At 36.1% G+C, this 18457-nt stretch overlaps 1 protein-coding gene across 1 annotated transcript in view; it reads right to left on the bottom strand.

Moving 5' to 3' along the window:
- PIGK (phosphatidylinositol glycan anchor biosynthesis class K) overlaps positions 1 to 16859 on the bottom strand; it is a 135613-nt gene extending 118754 nt beyond the window's left edge. Inside the window, exons 1-3 of the mRNA XM_007458721.1 lie at positions 16746 to 16859; positions 13282 to 13335; positions 4471 to 4562 (exon numbers count right to left, since the gene is read on the bottom strand). Coding sequence (XP_007458783.1) covers positions 4471 to 4562; positions 13282 to 13335; positions 16746 to 16838 — 239 coding nt within the window. The 5' untranslated portion in view covers positions 16839 to 16859. The remainder of the gene's footprint in view (positions 1 to 4470; positions 4563 to 13281; positions 13336 to 16745) is intronic.
- Between the last annotated feature and the right edge of the window lie 1598 nt (positions 16860 to 18457).

Below are 18457 nucleotides of genomic sequence, written 5' to 3'. Positions count from 1 at the left end.
GCTCCACTTAACTAGGGATCTTTAGCATACTATTCATTCATTCATTCATTCATTCATTCAACTCTGCACAATATATTACAGAATGCACTGGGAGGAATACAAATATAGTATCAGAACCTACCTTGAAGAAATAAGATCAATACATACAAAAAAGTGCCATGATAGAAGTACAAATAAAATATTTATGCAAGAAGAACTGAGAAAGCGTTAGGGAATGTATGAAGTGAATTTGGGCATAGGAAAACTAGAAAGGAGGGTGGAAGGAAAAAACTGTAGACGGAAGGACCAGTGTAAGGCAATGACAGAGGCCAAAACAGAGACTTATAAGAAGGTATTGGCTAGAGCATAAGGAATTGAAATTAAATGATCAGAATATTAGATATGGACAGATTGCAAAGGCCTTGAGTTCCAGCATAAGGGACTGGAACTTTATTTTGCATACCCTAAGAGTTTATGAGTAAGGGGAGATGAATAAAGGTTTAAATTAAGAATATTAATCTCACATAATGATTAAAATACAGAGTAAGGGAAAAAATAGTGTCAGAAAAGCTACCGGACCATCAATGGGTCGCTTTGCTGTACAGCAGAAATTAACACAACATTGTAAATCAACTCTACTTCAATAAAAAAATTTTAAAAAAAAAGAAAAGCTACTGGATTTAACTATAGAAATAGTTTATCAGATAGGGATAGTTACAAAAACTCATATCCACCCAACTCGTAGTAGAGCTAAATAATATTTTAAGAAAAACTATATACACATTTAACTCCATAAACTTAATTCTTATGCACTGAGCCAAAAAAAATAAAAGGAAAGACAGACTTCATCCATCCTATTACTCAATGCATTTATTCCCCAAAGTAAACATGAGATGAAATGGGAGCTACAATTCTACATTCCCTCAGTCTCAATTCCCATGTGCCTCTCACAGCATGAGCATCACGATTCTGGTGTTAAAGATATGGCTATTTTTCATATAACATGTCCCTTAATCCTAAGTGAACCACTTCATCAAATGTTCCACCAAAGAAAAAGAAAACAGTAATTTGCTCTAGCACTGCTCTAAAATTGCTATGTTAGACTTGATGAAAGTTAATACTATATTGTGCTTTATGTGCTATTTAAGAAACTTCACAAGAAAAATTTTAGCTCAATTTTTACTTCACATACTGACTTTAGAACCTAAGCCCTGCTTAATGCCTTCTCGCTTCCTCATCTTAAGCATTTAAAGCATACTGGAGGTAGCAAAACAGGGATTTAGTCCAAAACAAGTATTTGAGGACATAAAATTTCCTAAAAATAGTGAAATGTTTCAGGAAGCTAAAACCAGGCAAAGAAAAACAAAATATCTGAGGGTCGGTAAGGTTACAGAAAGCATGGGCACAAAGTGCAAGACACCTGAACTCCATGGAACCTACGAATGAAAAGGATAATAGATAAGGCAATTATGAACCACTTATGAGCACGTCTTTTTATTTTCCCCCATAACCATCAAGATCCCCTCTCTGAATCAATATTTTGATATAGTATTATAAAATTCTGGCACCTTATGTATTAAAAAGTCTTTTATAACATTAACATTTGCTAAAAACTAGACTAACACACTTTAGAAGACAGAAATGTTTTTACTTTTAAAGTACAGACTTGTGTTTGTTTTGCCTAACTGGTTAAAGTATTTCCAAGTCACAAGTTTATTTATCCAATACCTACTGAGCACTACTATGTGCCAAGTACTGTGCTAGATGCTAGAAGTACAAAGTGAAATAATATAATTCTTGTACCCTTCAAGGAGTTTATAAACGAGGGAGACATACTATAGTTAGTATAACCATATTATAATCAAAGTACAGACAAAGGATACCATAAAAGCAAACAAGGAGCTCAAGAATACTTTTTTGAAGTACTAAAGTGAATTTGGAAGGTCAGGTAAAAGTTACAGCTGTGCTTCCTAATTTGACTGTGCACCAGAACCATATATAGAGTTGATGTCTAGGACTCACTTCAGATTTAGTGAATTACAATCTCCAGGGGTGAAGCCGAGAAATCGGTATTTTTAACATGTACCTTGAGTGATTCAGAATCATGGCCAGGTTTTGCTGGCAGTGAGCTAGAAGTACAGATAACCATTCCAGGCAAAGAGAATAGCTCAGTATGGTTGGAGTAGGTGAAATACAGACAGAAAATCAAAAAGAAACCAGAACAAGAGTACTGACACAATTAATGTGACATTTCAAACAGGATCTAAGGAATTGATGTGAACTTCCACAATAAAAGGCAATCATCTGTGTCATGTGTTTCGGTAAATGATTTCTGACATGAACTAGTTTCTTATTGAAGTATGTGGAAAAACTAAATGCAAATACTTTGCATTGCAAGACAAAGTAAAATGCTTTTAAAAAGCAAATAAGGTAAAACAAAACAAAACAAGAGTTCTACTCATAATTTTTATTCAATGCAGTGACCACTCATTTTTCTCAGAATATACAGCCTGAGAAGCTATGATATAGGTCAGAAGCTAGGATAATACTGTTTTAACTTGAAAATGTTCCATAATGTATAAAATAAATTCAAACTGTATTTTGAAATTCAAGCTTTAAAACTGAAAAACACTCAATGATTTTAAGTTTCCAAACTGTTATTTCATAATAGTTTATTACTTTCTGATTAAAATTTACTTATAATTATATTTTTATACTTAATTCCAGGTAGGAGTAAAGTGAGATAAGTCACCAAGAAGAGGAGTATTCATGATAATAGACTAAAAGCCAAATAGAATCTATTCTATTGATCGCTTTTTACTAAGTAGCAAATGTTTTAAATCATCAACTGTTTCAATCCCCAATTCATTCTCCAACAAAGTTATATTCTATTTCGAAAAAGTCCTTCTAAATCTTACTTAAATCATTTAAACATATCCTAATGACTTATAGACAGGACAAAGACTCATTTACCAAAGCGAAACCTACTGCCAAACCATGCATAGTAATTCCCTGAAGGAGCACATTGGGTATAGAAGCAATAGCAGTTAAAAATCAACAGACTAACCACATACACCTATTTGAGAACTAATTAACAAATAACAGTAATCAGCTAATTACAAGAATAATTCTTAAACTTGATATAACAAATCATCCTTTCTCAGACTTAATTTAATGTACTTTTTAAAAATGGTATTACCAAGATGCCTTAACTTCCAGATGAAATACAGGAATTAAATTACAGCTTCAAGGCTATAGTTGTCGGCTTCTTAGGCTAAAATGATCTATTGACATAGACTGTAAGATAACTTTGTTTCCTGAGTCATGCCCTGCTTCCTTTCTTCTCCTGCAGCGCTTTATACATATCTCTATTCACTTTACTGTTAAGTACCTAAATCCTGCAAAGAAGGTAGTACCACTACCATGTAATAGCTAAGGAAATAGGCTTAGTATCACGAAATGATTAACCAAAATCACCACTAAACCTAGATTTCAAACTCAGATCTGTTTAACTGCAAAGCTCTTTCCACACTGCCTCACAGGTAGAGAGGAACACAGGACTAAGTAAATCAAACCTAAGTAACTGAACTGACTGCAATTTCTTCTAGAACTGCTTTGGAAGTAGCAAAAAACAGATCTATCATATCTGACAAACCAAATGTAGAGGACAGGTATTTAGGGGTGGAGGTGTGGGAGTTCTGCTTAGTACCTGAGCTCCCTCATATAATTAGGGAATATACCACTTTATGAGTCTTTACAGAAGGTAGAGCCCCCCCCTCCTTACAGAGAAGCTAACAATGCCACATAGTCATTCTTCTTGCCACCCCTGCAGCATGGACATGGGCACTTAATCTATATTCTGCCAATATGACATTCCCACCAAGGACCCTAAATTAAGAGCTAGAGACAGTAAGAAGCTGGGACAGCAAAGGTCAGATTTTGGCAGCAGGTCACAGAAGCAACATTAAGTTTCCAAAGGCAATGGTAGCAGTAATGTAGTAGCTGAGTCTAGCCATCAGCAATTCAAGGTGCATTCCTATCACTGGACTGGTTTTATGCCATGATTTTTAGATATGTCTTTTCTGTTACGTAGTCTCTCTTGTTCCTGACTCTTTAAGGCCTCAGCCTTCCCAGCAATTTGGTAAACTAATCAATATGCTTTCAATAAATACCTTTCCTACTTGAATCGGTCAGAATTGCCTTCTGTTGCCTAAAATTAAACCCAGACTGAAGCAATGAATAATTAAATAAATGACACTGAACAATTATACTTTATCAAATCTTTTTACCTTAGTGTTGATTGTTGTTTTATATAATTTACCATTATGCTCTTAAGTAAGAACTATTTTATACATGATAGTTATGCTCTAACAACCACAAAATAATTTCAAATTAGGTTTCTTTATGTTTTTCAAAAGCAACACAAATATAATATCATCTAAAGGTGATTTTCACTGAGGATCAGAGTTAAGCTTTATTAAGAATACTTACCTGTCAGGAATACCTAGCCTCTTGACACTTCTATAAACAGAAAGAGTATTTGCAACATGTCGATAATTAAACCAGAATCGGGATGTACATACCTAAAGTAATAAAACAAATATATTATTTTTAGGAATCAAAATAAGCTGCAGAGTTACAGAATTACTTCTCTTTAAGTAGGATGTAGAGATGCCTAAAAAAAGAGTATGTCATAATCAGGACTAGAAACAGCAAAGCACATAAAGAATGGTCAATAAAACCAATCTCTCTAGAAAAAGGTCTTTCATCACTAGTCTTAAAAAAACATTCAGCTTAAGAGAAAACAAATATTTGGGGAATTTAATCAACTACTGAACCAACTTAGTTACTCTTAATTTATGATCCTATAATGTTCCTATTTCTAAAATATTAAATTCTTTAAAACCAAAGACAATGCCCACAATCTCTTCACAGAATAGAAAAGAATATTAACTACATTGGGTTATATAATATTCCTTTCACTCTGGATTGCTTCCTAATTTTAGCTGTGAAAAACAAGACAGAGACTAAAACAAAGCATAGAAAACAGGTTTATATGCACATAAGGGAATGCATTATAAAGAAGCTGTTGAATGGAACAGAAAACTAGAAATGAATTCAACAAGTTTTACACTTAAAGACAAACTGATCCTTAAAAAAGATAAAGATACTAGGAAAATCTAATGCCATGCCTCAAAAGTCAGCCCTCTCGAACGCTCATTCCAAAGGAGAAACCAGAGACTGGGATCAGTTGGTAATATATCTATCCACTAAGCATCCTCCTACCTCATACCACACTGTTCTGCTGATAGTAAGTGTAATGACAGTTTTGAGAACACCACAAATGTTCTTGCCCCTGTAAATAGGACGGAACCACAAGACTTTTTTATTAAACTGAATTTTCAACCTGGAATCCAATAAGGAGAAGACTAAAATTCTTGACTACATAAAAAAATATGTACCATAAAATCCTAACAGAAATGAAAAACTTGAAATAATTATAACCCAATAAGAAAAAGATGAACAGCCCAATTTTGAAAAATGGGCAAAGGATGAGAGCAAGCATTTCATAACAAAAGTATTAAAAATAGACAATAAAAGTCTTAAAGATGTTCAACTTCTGTCATAATATAGGAAAACAGGTTTGTGATGTTTCTGTTGAGCTGAAGGCTTCCCTAAGCAGATTTCCAGCCACTGTGAGGATGGTAAATGGCTTTCAGCTCATGCTGAGTGCCTGCCTAGAGTCCTGTGCTGAGGAGGATTGTGAAGCGGGTCCAGGGACTGAAATGAACTCTGAGCACTGGCTTTCACTGGTGAGCAAGGGAGCTTCTGACTGGAGTCAAGATGGCAGAGTAGGAGGACGCAGAGACTGTGTCTTCTCACAACTAGGGCACCTACCAGGCGCTGGTGGAGGATCTCAGACACCTAAGGGGACAGGAGGAATCCCTGCATTATCAGGCCAGAGGTCAGGCCTGATCTCCTGTGGTGGGAGTGCCAAGTCCAAACCACTGGACTACGAGAGAACCTCAGACCCCAGGGAATATTAATCAGTGTGAACTCTCCCGGAGGTCCTCATCTTGGCACCAAGACCCAGCTCCACCCAACTGCCTGCAAACTCCAGTGCTAGATGCCTCACACCAAACGAGCAGCAACAAAGGAACACAGCAGCACTCATCAAAAAAAAAAAAAATGAGATGACAAAAATATATGTTACAGATGAAGAAGCAAGGTAACCTACAAGACCAAATAAATGAAGAGGAAATAGGCAACCTACCTGAAAAAAAATTCAGGATAAAGATGTAAAGTAAAGATGATCCAAAATCTCAGAAACAGAATAACAGCACGGATTAAGAAAATACAAGAAATGTTTAACAAGGACCTAGAAGAACTAAAGAACAAACAGTGATGAACGACACAATCACTGAAATGAAAAATACACTAGAAGGAATCAATAGCAGAATAATTGAAGCAGAACAAATAATGTAAGCTGGAAGATAGAATGGTGGCAATAACTGCCAAAGAGCAGAATAAAGAAAAAAGAATGAAAAGAAATGAGGACAGTCTCAGAGACTTCTGGGACAGCATCAACAGTCAAAATATAGGGGTCCAAGAAGAAGAGAAAGAGAAAGCTCTGAGAAAATATTTGAAGAGATTATAGTTGAAAACTTCCCTAACAAGGGAAAGGAAATAGCCACCCAAGTTCAGGAAGCACAGTGAGTCTCAGACAGTAAAAACCCAAGGAGAAACATGTCGAGACACATATTAAACTGACAAAAATTAAATTCAAAGAAAAAATATTAAAAGCAGGAAGGGAAAAGCAACAAATAACATACAAGGGACTCCCCATAAAGTTATCAGCTGATTTTTCAGCAGAAATTCTGCAGACCAGAAGGGAGTGGCAGGACATATTTAAAGTGATGAAAGGGAAAAACCTACCATCAAGATTACTCTACCCAGCAAGGATCTCATTCAAATTCAATGGAGAAATAAAAAGCTATACAGACAAGCAAAAGCTAAGAGAATTCAGCACCACCAAACCAGCTTTACAACAAATACTAAAGGAACTTCTTTAGGCAGGAAACACAAGAGAAGAAAAAGACCCAAAAACAAACCCAAAACAAGAAAATGGTAATAGTAACACACATATCGATAATTGCCTTGAATGTAAATGGATTAAATGCTCCAACCAAAAGACACAGACTGGCTGAATGCATACAAAAACAAGACCCATATATATGTCTCTACAAGAGACCCACCTCACACCTAGGGACACATACAGACTGAAAGTGAGGGGATGGAAAAAGATATTCCAGGCAAATGGAAATCAAAAGAAAGCTGGAGTAGCAATACTCATATCAGATAAAACAGACTTTAAAATAAAGACTGTTACAAGAGATAAGGAAGGACACTACATAATGATCAAGGGATCAATCCAAGAAGATATAATTATAAATATTTATGCACCCAACATAGGAGCAACTCAATACATAAGGCAGATACTAACAGCCATAAAAGGGGAAATCAATACTAACACAATAATAGTGGGGGACTTTAACACCCCACTTACACCAATGGACAGATCATCCAGACAGAAAATAAATAAGGAAACAGAAGCTTTAAATGACACAACAGACCAGACAGACTTAATTGATGTTTATAGGACATTCCACCCAAAAGCAGCAGAATACAATTTCTTCTCAAGTGCACACAGAACATTCTCCAGGATAGACTGCATCTTGGGTAAAAAATGAAGCCTCAGTATATTTAAGAAAACTGAAATTGTATCAAGCATCTTTTCTGACCACAACGCTATGAGATTAGAAATTAATTGCAGGAAAAAAACTGTTAAAAACACAAACACATGGAGGCTAAACAATACGCTACTAAATAACTAAGAGATCACTGAGGAATCAAAGAGGAAATCAGAAAATACATAGAAACAAATAACTGTGAAAACACGAGGACCCAAAACCTATAGGATGCAGCAAAAGCAGTTCTAAGAGGGAAATTTATAGCAATTCAATCTCACTACAAGAAACAAGAAAAATCTCAAATAAACAATCTAACCTTATATCTAAAGCAACTTGGGAAAGAAGAACAAAAAAAATCCCAAAGGTAGTAGAAGGAAAGAAATCATAGAGATCAGACAAGAAATAAATAAAATAGAAGTGAAGAAAATAGCAAAGATAAATAAAACTAAAAGTTGGTTCTTTGACAAGATAAACAAAATTGATAAACCTTTAGCTAGACTCATCAAGAAAAAAAGGGAGAGGATTCAAATCAATAAAATTGGAAATGGAAAAGAAGAAATTACAACTGACACTGCAGAAATACAAAGGATCATGAGAGATTACTACAAGCAACTATATGCCAATAAAATGGACAACCTGGAAGAAATGGACAAATTCTTAGAAAAGCACAATCTCCAGAGACTGAACCAGAAAGAAATAGAAAATATAAATAGACCAATCACAAGTAATGGAATTGAAAATGTAATTAAAAATCTTCCAACAAACAAAAGTCCAGGACCAGATGACTTCACAGGTGAATTCTATCAAACATGTAGAGAAGAGCTGACACCTATCATTCTCAAACTCTTCCAAAAAATTGCAGAGGGAGGAACACTCCCAAACAAGTTCTATGAGGCCACCATCACCCTGATACCAAACCAAAGATATCACAAAGAAAGAAAATTACACACCAATATCACTGATGAACACAGATGCAAAAACCTCAACAAAATACTAGCAGACAGAATCCAAAAACATATTAAAAGGATCATACACCATGATCAACTGGGATTTATCCCAGGGATGCAAGGATTCTTCAATATAGGTAAATCAACCAATGTGATACACCATATTAACAAATTAAAGAATAAAACCAAATGATCATCTCAATAGATGCCAAAAAATCTTTTGACAAAATTCAACACCCATTTATGATAAAAACTTTCCACAAAGTGGGCACAGAGGGAACCTACCTCAACATAATAAAGGCCATATATGACAAACCCACAGCAAAGATCATTTTCAATGGTGAAAAACTGAAAGCATCTGCTCTAAGATCAGGAAAAAGACAAGGATGTCTACTCTCACCACTATTATTCAACATAGTTTTGGAAGTCCTAGCCATGGCAGTCAGGAAGAAAAAGATACTAGCAGACAGAATCCAAAAACATATTAAAAGGATCATACACCATGATCAACTGGGATTTATCCCAGGGATGCAAGGATTCTTCAATATAGGTAAATCAACCAATGTGATACACCATATTAACAAATTAAAGAATAAAACCAAATGATCATCTCAATAGATGCCAAAAAATCTTTTGACAAAATTCAACACCCATTTATGATAAAAACTTTCCACAAAGTGGGCACAGAGGGAACCTACCTCAACATAATAAAGGCCATATATGACAAACCCACAGCAAAGATCATTTTCAATGGTGAAAAACTGAAAGCATCTGCTCTAAGATCAGGAAAAAGACAAGGATGTCTACTCTCACCACTATTATTCAACATAGTTTTGGAAGTCCTAGCCATGGCAGTCAGAGAAGAAAAAGAAATAAAAGGAATATAAATTGGAAAAGAAGAAGTAAAACTGTCACTGTTTGCAGATGACATGATACTATACATAGAAAATCACAAAGATGCCACCAGAAAACCACTAGAGCTCATCAGTGAGTTTGGTAAAGTTGCAGGATACAAAATTAATGCACAGAAATCTCTTGCATTCCTATACACTAAAAATAAAAGATCAGAAAGAGAAATTATGGAAACTATCCCATCTACCATCACAACAAAAAGAATAAAATACCTAAGCATAAACCTACCTAAGGAGGCAAAAGCCCTGTACTCAGAAAAACATAAAACACTCATGAAAGAAACCAAAGATGACAAAAACAGATAAAGAGATATACCATGTTCTTGGATTAGAAGAATCAATATTGTGAAAATGACTATACTACCCAAAGCAATCTACAGATTCAATGCAATCCCTATCAAATTACCAATGGCATTTTTCACAGAATTAGAACAAAAAATTTTACAATTTGTATGGAAACACAAAAGACCCCAAATAGCCAAAGCAATCTTGAGAAAGAAAAATGGAGCTGGAGGAATCAAGCTCCCTGACTTCAGACTATACTACAAATCTACAGTAAACAAGATACTATGGTACTGGCACAAAAACAGAAATATAGATCAATGGTACAGGATAGAAAACCCAGAGATAAACTCATACACCTATGGTCACCTAATCTATGACAAAGGAGGCAAGGATATACAATGGAGAAAAGACAGTCTCTTCATAAGTGGTGCTGAGAAAACTGGACAGGTACATGTAAAAGAATGAAATTAGAACACTACCTAATACCATACACAAAAATAAACACAAAATGGATTAAAGACCTAAATGTAAGACTTGACACTATAAAACTCTTAGAGGAAAACATAGGAAAAACACTCTATGACATAAATCACAGCAAGATCCTTTTTGACCCATCTCCTAGAGAAATGGAAATAAAAACAAAAATAAACAAATGGGACCTAATGAAACTTAAAAGTTTTTGCACAGCAAAGGAAACCACAAACAAGACAAAAAGACAACCCTCAGAATGGGAAAAAATACTTGCAATCAAAGCAACCGACAAAGGATTAATCTCCAAAATTCACAAACAACTCATGCAGCTCAATATCAAAAAAACAAACAACCCAATCTAAAAATGGGCAGAAGACCTAAATAGACATTTCTCCAAAGAAGACATACAGGTGGCCAAGAAGCACATGAAAAGATGCTCAACATCACTAATTATTAGAGAAATGCAAATCAAAACTACAATGAGGTATCACCTCACACTGGTCAGAATGGCCATCATCAAAAAATCTAGAAACAATAAATGCTGGAGAGGGTGTGGAGAAAAGGGAACCCTCTTGCACTGTTGGTGGGAATGTAAATTGATACAGCCACTATGGAGAACAGTATGGTGGTTCCTTAAAAAACTAAAAATAGAACTACCTTATGACCCAGCAATCCCACTACTGGGCATATACCCTGAGAAAACCATAATTCAAAAAGAGTCATGTACCACAATGTTCACTGCAGCACTATTTACAATAGCCAGGACATGGAAGAAACCTAAGTGTCCATAGACAGATGAATGGAAAAAGAAGATGTGGCACATATATACAATGGAATCTTAGCCATAAAAAGAAATGAAATTGAGTCATCTGTAGTGAGGTGGATGGACCTAGAGTCTCTCACACAGAGTGAAGTAAGTCGGAAAGAGAAAAACAAATATCATATAATAACGCATATATGTGGAATCTAGAAAAATGGTACAGATGAACCTATTTGCAGGGCAGGAATAGAGATGCAGACGTAGAGAATGGATGTGTGGACACGGGGGGAAAGGGTGGGTGGGATGAATTGGGAGATTAGGATTGACATATATACACTATCATGTGTAAAATAGCTAGCTAGTGGGAACCTGCTGTATAGCACAGGGAGCTTAGCTTGGTGCTCTGTGATGACCTAGATGGGTCGGATGGGTGTTGGGGGGAGGGAGGTCCAAGAGGGAGGGCATATGTGTATACATATAGCTGATTCACATCGTTGTACAGCAGAAACTAACACAACATTGTAAAGTAGTTATACAACAATTAAAAAAAAACATAAATTGATAAGTATCCACAAGTCTGACAATTCGTACTATTGGTATGGCAATACCCTTGCCAATAGTATGAGGGCAAATACTACAGATATGAGGACAAAACACTCATATCCTATTTATGGGAATGTGAACTAATAAAAACCTTCTAAGAGGGTAATTTGCAACATATATCAAGTTTGAAAATGTACTTATTTTTTTATTTAGCTCATATAAGCACGTAAAAATATGTGTTCAAGGACTTTCACTATAATATTGCCGACATTAGCAAAAATCAAAACCAAAAAGCTAGAAACAAAATCATTACCCATCAGTATTATTTTTTTTAACCATGAGTATGGATTATCTTTGTAACATTTTTTATTAAACAGAGACAAAAATGTTTTATTCAAAGCAGATCCTGAAACCAAAATAGAATCCTATTTTCCTTCTATCTCCCTCTGGTGGCAAGTTTTCTCAATCATATTACAAGAGAGAAGGGGCATTTCATTTACCTCTGATCATCTAGTCAAGATTAAAATTAATTCAAACTGGGAGGAAAAACTTTTTTTTTTTCTTTAATTTGAACTACGTAACATTTAAAGAAATGTATGTTTTATACTTTCAACTTGGCCCTGGTCAAATTTCATAATTTTCCACTTAAGAAAGTACAATTTATTGAAGTCTCACTCTACTAAGTCTGAGTTAATGTGTAAAATATTGCACAAAACATGAAAACTGCAGTTGTCAAATACTCAGAAGTAATTCTTTTTCACCCTCTATTTCTCATCTGAGACCTAGGTTGCTGAGATTAGAGAGGGGCTCAGTTAAAGGTTTCCCAGAACAAGGAAGACTTCAATGTGTGTGTAGTATAAGCTAATAGGCTCCTATTCTAAAAGATGAGCCCTTTGGCAATTAGCTGTCTGCACATAGGCAGTTATTCCCTCTTTTAAGAATTCCTATAGACAGACTAATTGGAAGTGCCCTTAGTTTCCTATAGAGCAAGTTATCCTCTCAAATTGGTGGATCATGGCCTGCCTCCTCATAGTTTTCCCCAATTTAAGTGGTCACTGAAAACCTATCTCCTTATCATGAGCAGCTTTTGTTCAATTCCTTCATAAAATCTCTTATGAGGCAGTAGCATATAAAAGGTTTTTGTTCCTGAAGAACAAGAAAATGAATCATGAACCCATATTGCTATTCTATTTAATCACAGTAACATAAAATTAATTTGTCTTCTAAACTTTTCTGTATAATTTGAATTTTCTACAATGATCATTTATTTTTGTAAAGAGAAAAAAACAAATAAAAACAAAATAGCCAAAGTAGAGAGTATCTATAAACAAATATTACAGATAAGAAATACAATCACTAGTTTCCATCATTAAAATAACTCTACACTTTATAAAATGCTCCCTTTCACAATAGGATCCTTAATTTATTTTTCCATGTATTTACACATCACCACTTGACAGACACACTGAAGACAAAGGATATTATTAGTTGATGTGATCAATTTAAAATATAGCAAAATGAAAATAATTTCTTTTATAAGATATAAATTATTTTCAAGAATTTGATTCACACAAAATTTCTCAGATACACATCTAATGTAAACAACGAGGTATACCTTTATAGAATACACTTACCAAAACCGCCCAGTTGTTCGTATGGCCACTTCTAAACAACTGTTCCGCTTGATCCTATTAGTCAAATAATAGCAAAAAGCTTAAAAGAAAGTCACATTTCCCAGAATAAAGGCTGATAAAGGACAGTTAAGATTCACGGAGTTTTTACAGTTGTAATAACAGTAAGCCATCATTGTGCAAGTTTATAAATATTCTAGTATCTGACCTTATGAAAGACAAAACAGTTTTATTTGGGGGGAGCAGGAGGCTACTGCAAGAGGAGATTTTTGTTTTTAAACATTTTATCTCAAATGCAGTCAGCTCTTCCTCATGCTTCTCATTTTCTATTCAATCTTCAAATTGTGAAAGACATTTCATTTCTCGATTCACATATTAATACCCTTCCTGCCGAAATTTCATTCAATATTTGCTCCTACTCTGTGCTGAGTGCTTCCTATTATTTTAACTCACCAATATATGTGATTAAACACATTCTCTAGCATACTTCCATGTACCATTTTGCTAATCTGTTAAAGTCTGAATTATATTTACCATCATGGAACATTAAAAACCTCAGCATCCAATACCATCCAGACACCTAATGAATATGACTTTTATTATATATTAAAATAATAGTGAATATAAACCATAATGATTTCAGATCTGCCCCTAAACAGTATTAATTACTAGAACAGTCAGACTGCCTGGATTCAAATCTGGACCCTACTACTTACTAGCTGTATAAACTTAGGAAAGCTGCTTAATTTCTTTGTACTTCCCATTTCCCCACCTATAAAATGATAACATTACGTGACTCACAGAATGTAGGAATGGTGACTAGAACATAGTAATTGTATAACAAATATTAGCTGTTTTAATTTTCAGCTGGCAAGAAAATTTCAGAAAGAATGAAATAAAAAATTCACTGGGTGTGTGTGTCATATATGTGTGTGTGCGTCATATACGTGTGTGTGTGTGCCATATATATATATGTGTGTGTGTATATATATATATATATTTCTTTTTAAACTTTCTCAACAGCTGCATAGATGCTAAAGAAAGCAATGTGCTATAGTGGTTTAGGAATTTGAAGATCTGGCTGTGAGAATGGGGTTAAGTCATTTAGCTCTGTAGACTTGATTTTCCTCATGTAGAAATGGGAGTTGACCCGATAACCTCTAATGTCCCTTCCGGCTCCAAAATCCTCACATCATTAAGACTCAGTGAAAAAACTGAGATGGCAAAACTCTTTTGGGATTGTTTAGACAATATAGACACTGCAAAGTTATTCATTCATTCTACACAGTTAGTGGAGCACCTATTATGTGCCAGGTACCATGTAATGTACAGTGATGCAAAAAAGTCACTAAAAAGCATGCTGCTTTCTCTGAAGAATCCCAGAGTTCAATAAAGAAGACAAGCATGCAAACACATTACACTACTATGTAACGTTCATTCATTCATCACATTCATTGTGTACCATGTGCCAGTCCCTGTTCAGTGCTCAGAATACAATGATGGGCAAAATACTTGCCTCCAAAGAGGTTACTATCCAATTTGATAGACATACATTAAGCAGATAAGGACAAACTACAAATTCTATAAAGGTAAGATATACAGTATCATAAAAGAGTATAATAGGGGGACCTAACCTGATCAGGGAATGGGAGGGGGAAGGGCAGGCAGGGATGTCAGGGAAGGTTTCTCTAGAGAAGTGACATTTGGTTAGGACCCAAAAGATAATGAGAAGAGGGAAGATAATTCCAGACAGAGGGAACATGAGCCCAAATGGCAGAAGGAAGCTTAAAAATTTCTAGAAACTGAAAGATTAGCATAACTAGAAGTTTGAAAAAGAGAGAGAGGGAGAGAGAACTGGAGGTGTAGGCAGAAGCCAAAGAATGCAAGGCCTTGTTTATGGGTCATAATCAAGATTTAGTTCTTTATCCTTAAAGCAGCATTAAGGTATATACGGGTGACATGATCGGATTTGCATATTTAAAAGTTACTCAGGCTGCAGCTTGGAGAACAGACTGGAAAGAAAAAAGAATGACTTGAGCCAGACCAATTAGGCAGCTGTTGTCCTCTAAGTGAAAGATGATGTAATAATAGAGTACAAAGCATACATGTGTTATAAGAGACGAGTGCTACACTAGCTAAGTGCACAAATTACAATAGTAAAGGCAAAAGTAAAGGATAGGGAAAGATTCTACAGAGGTTAGCTTTTACTGCATTTAGTAAATAAGCAAACAGAAGAAACTGGAGGAATGAAATATGGTAATGTAAAAAAGCACAACTGTGTAACTACAAAAAAAGAGTAATGGTATCCAAAATGAAGTATACAAAATAACCTACTAAATAAGGAAAATAGAACTTCTATTTAAGTTTACAGTATCTAAACAATATGCTTTATAAATACTGAATATATAAATTAGCAATAATTCATGAATAGAAAGAGGGAGTGCATGCTCTCTTTTTAACTGGTAGGGATGTGTATTCAAAAAGTTTTGAGCCGCTGGTCTAAGCTCAAGGTCTGAGATGGTGGGGAGAATGGGGTCCTATATGAAGACTGGAAAAGTCTCTGCTTAGAGACCAGATCATGATGTTTAGACTTTATTCTGTATGCAATGAAAAAAATACTGAAAAGATTCAATCAGAAGAATAACCTGATCAGGTTTACATTTGATGAAGACTAAAGTAAGGGAGTTTGGAAGCCTGGAGGAAAAAAGATAAAGTTATTGCAATAATCTAAGCAAGAAATGACCAGGGCCTGCATTAAGCCAGTCGAACTGGACAGGTGAAAGCAATTTTAAAAGTTCAGAACGTAGAATTTAGTGATGATTAAAATGTGAAATAAAGAGAGGAGTTAATTTTTTAAAACCCTAGGTTTCTAGCTTAGGAGCAACCCCACAGGAGTTGGGGTAGGCAGAATATAAAACTTTGGACACAAATTTTCAACTGTCTGCTGATTATCTGGGCCCCTAAGCCAGCTGGATATTCTGAAAAATGATGCTAGAGATGCAGGCTGCAGAACTGGACGAAGATATTATCAGAGTACAGGGGATAGTAAAAGCTTTGTAACGCGCCAGAACGTAGTGTGAGCCAAAAATAAAACACCGTATCCATCTGACTCCTATTAAAGGAGAGCGTTATAGTTTGGTAGCAGGGAAAAGTAGGTGCGGCACTCATGCGGTGACCTTTCACCTGCTAGGGACTGCACGCTCGTCGGAGCAAAGGATCAGGCCCTCCCCCGCCGCCCAGGACTTGATTCTTTTCATTCACCGTTTTAAAAGGCTGAAACAGACGGACACTGTCCTATCCCGTCCCCTGCGACACCCTCCCCACAGCCCAGTCAGCCTAGGAAGAGGCTGCTGGGTGACTCCAGAAGGCTTCCCTCGGCGGCTGTGTATCGGACATCTGCTGGGCGCTGACAGCCAGGCCACAGCTGTCCCCCCAGGGCCCTGTCGCTCAGAGGGCCTGACTCCTACCTCGATCTGACTAGCGGCCAAGCTGCCGAAGGGCAAGAGCAATAACCCTACCAGGGTAGTGCAACCCTGGCCGAGAAAACAAGTGTCGGCCATGTTTGCCGGCTTCAGCCTCGCGCACCTGGAGGGGCGGAGCGAGTGCCGTAAAGCAGCGCGGGGCAGGGTTTTGCGTACTTTTGTTTGGGTTTCTTTTTTCTTTGCGACGCCTGCCCCGCCTCCTGGCCCCTCGCCCGCCTTTAGAAGCCCGCGCTTCCGTAGACCTTGAGTTTCCCGGGTAACTGGGGCACAGTAGATGAAGGACTTGAGTACTTTATCTTTGACTACATTTTTGATTTTTTTTTTTTTTTTTTTTTTTTTTCTTCCTAGAAGTTGTGGCCTCTCCCGTTGCGGAGCACAGGCTCCGGACGCGCAGGCTCAGCGGCCATGCCTCACGGGCCTAGCCTCTCCGCGGCATGTGGGATCTTCCCGGACGGGCACGAACCCGTGTCCCCTACATCGGCAGGCAGACTCTCAACCACTTCGCCACCAGGGAAGCCCTACATTTTTTATTTTTATATCGTAAAATGGATGTAACATTTTAAAACTTTTTTGAAAGGTGAGAGAGAAAAACGTGTGAACCCATAAACTTTAAGAAATTATTTCCTTTTTCGCGTAGGGCTGCCAGTACTTTGACTATATGAAGCATGATGTGGTGGGAAGAGTAAGCTTTGGGGCACAAAAAGATGAGTAATTGGATCAATTACAAATGAAAAGATGGGTGAGTGCTTCAGCTAACAGGCTTGGGGTCTATTACCTATTAAAAGTGTGAACCTGGAGAAATTAGTGAAATTTTTGTTTCTTCTGTAATTATAGAGCTAAGACATCTCAGAGTCTGAGGATTTAATAAGATCATGTGTATTCATTCCATTATGTTCGTTATATGCATTTAAATTCTGCTTTGCATCTAGCATGACATTAACGTGTTTATGCTGCTTCCTAATCTTCATAAATTTAACATTTAATGGTAACGTGGAATTCTTATGCCTCAGCCAAAGTAATTGCCCTTTTTTGGGGCAATACAAAGGCTCAACGGTTTACTATTAAAATAATATTGTAAAGAGTATCTTTGGATATTGGCTTTTTACACTTGCGAATTACTTTCTTTGGATAATTTTCCTGGAGTAGGAATGTTGAGTCAAAGGATACAGAAGTTTTAGTGGCTATGAATGATGTTTCTCTCCAAAGTGTACAAATCTACAGTGCCATCAAAATACACAACCTAAGACCAAATTATACCATTTTTTTCTAAATTCCTTGGGATAAAATGTTACCTCAAGGTTGTTATACTTCTAATTCTTTAATTACTATCAAGATTTGATGTCTTGTTTTATAAAATATCTGTACATCCTCTGATGTAAATTATATGTTCATAGCTTTGTTTTACATATGAGTTTGAACGATATCTTTATAAAGAAGTGACATTGACCCTAGCCATATTTTATGCTATTGCTTTCCCAGTCTCTTGTCTCTCTTTCCATTTTGTTTCTCTTGCTTTTGCACTTTGTGATATCTTAATGTTAGGTAGTCAAATTTCAGGCTTTCCCTTGTGAAGATAGGAAAGTTAGCACACTCCCACCATGTCTTGTACCTGAATGCCTCAAGTTCATTTAGGTCTCAGACCAAAATTTTATTTTCTTTTAATTTTATATTTAACTCTTCAACTATCTGGAATATAT

This window comes from Lipotes vexillifer, unplaced genomic scaffold (genome assembly GCF_000442215.2).
Source record: "Lipotes vexillifer unplaced genomic scaffold, Lipotes_vexillifer_v1.1 scaffold419, whole genome shotgun sequence".
Lineage (NCBI taxonomy): Eukaryota > Metazoa > Chordata > Mammalia > Artiodactyla > Lipotidae > Lipotes > Lipotes vexillifer.
Note: the sequence above shows the minus strand (reverse complement) of the source record. Positions and strands in the feature narration are given on the sequence as shown.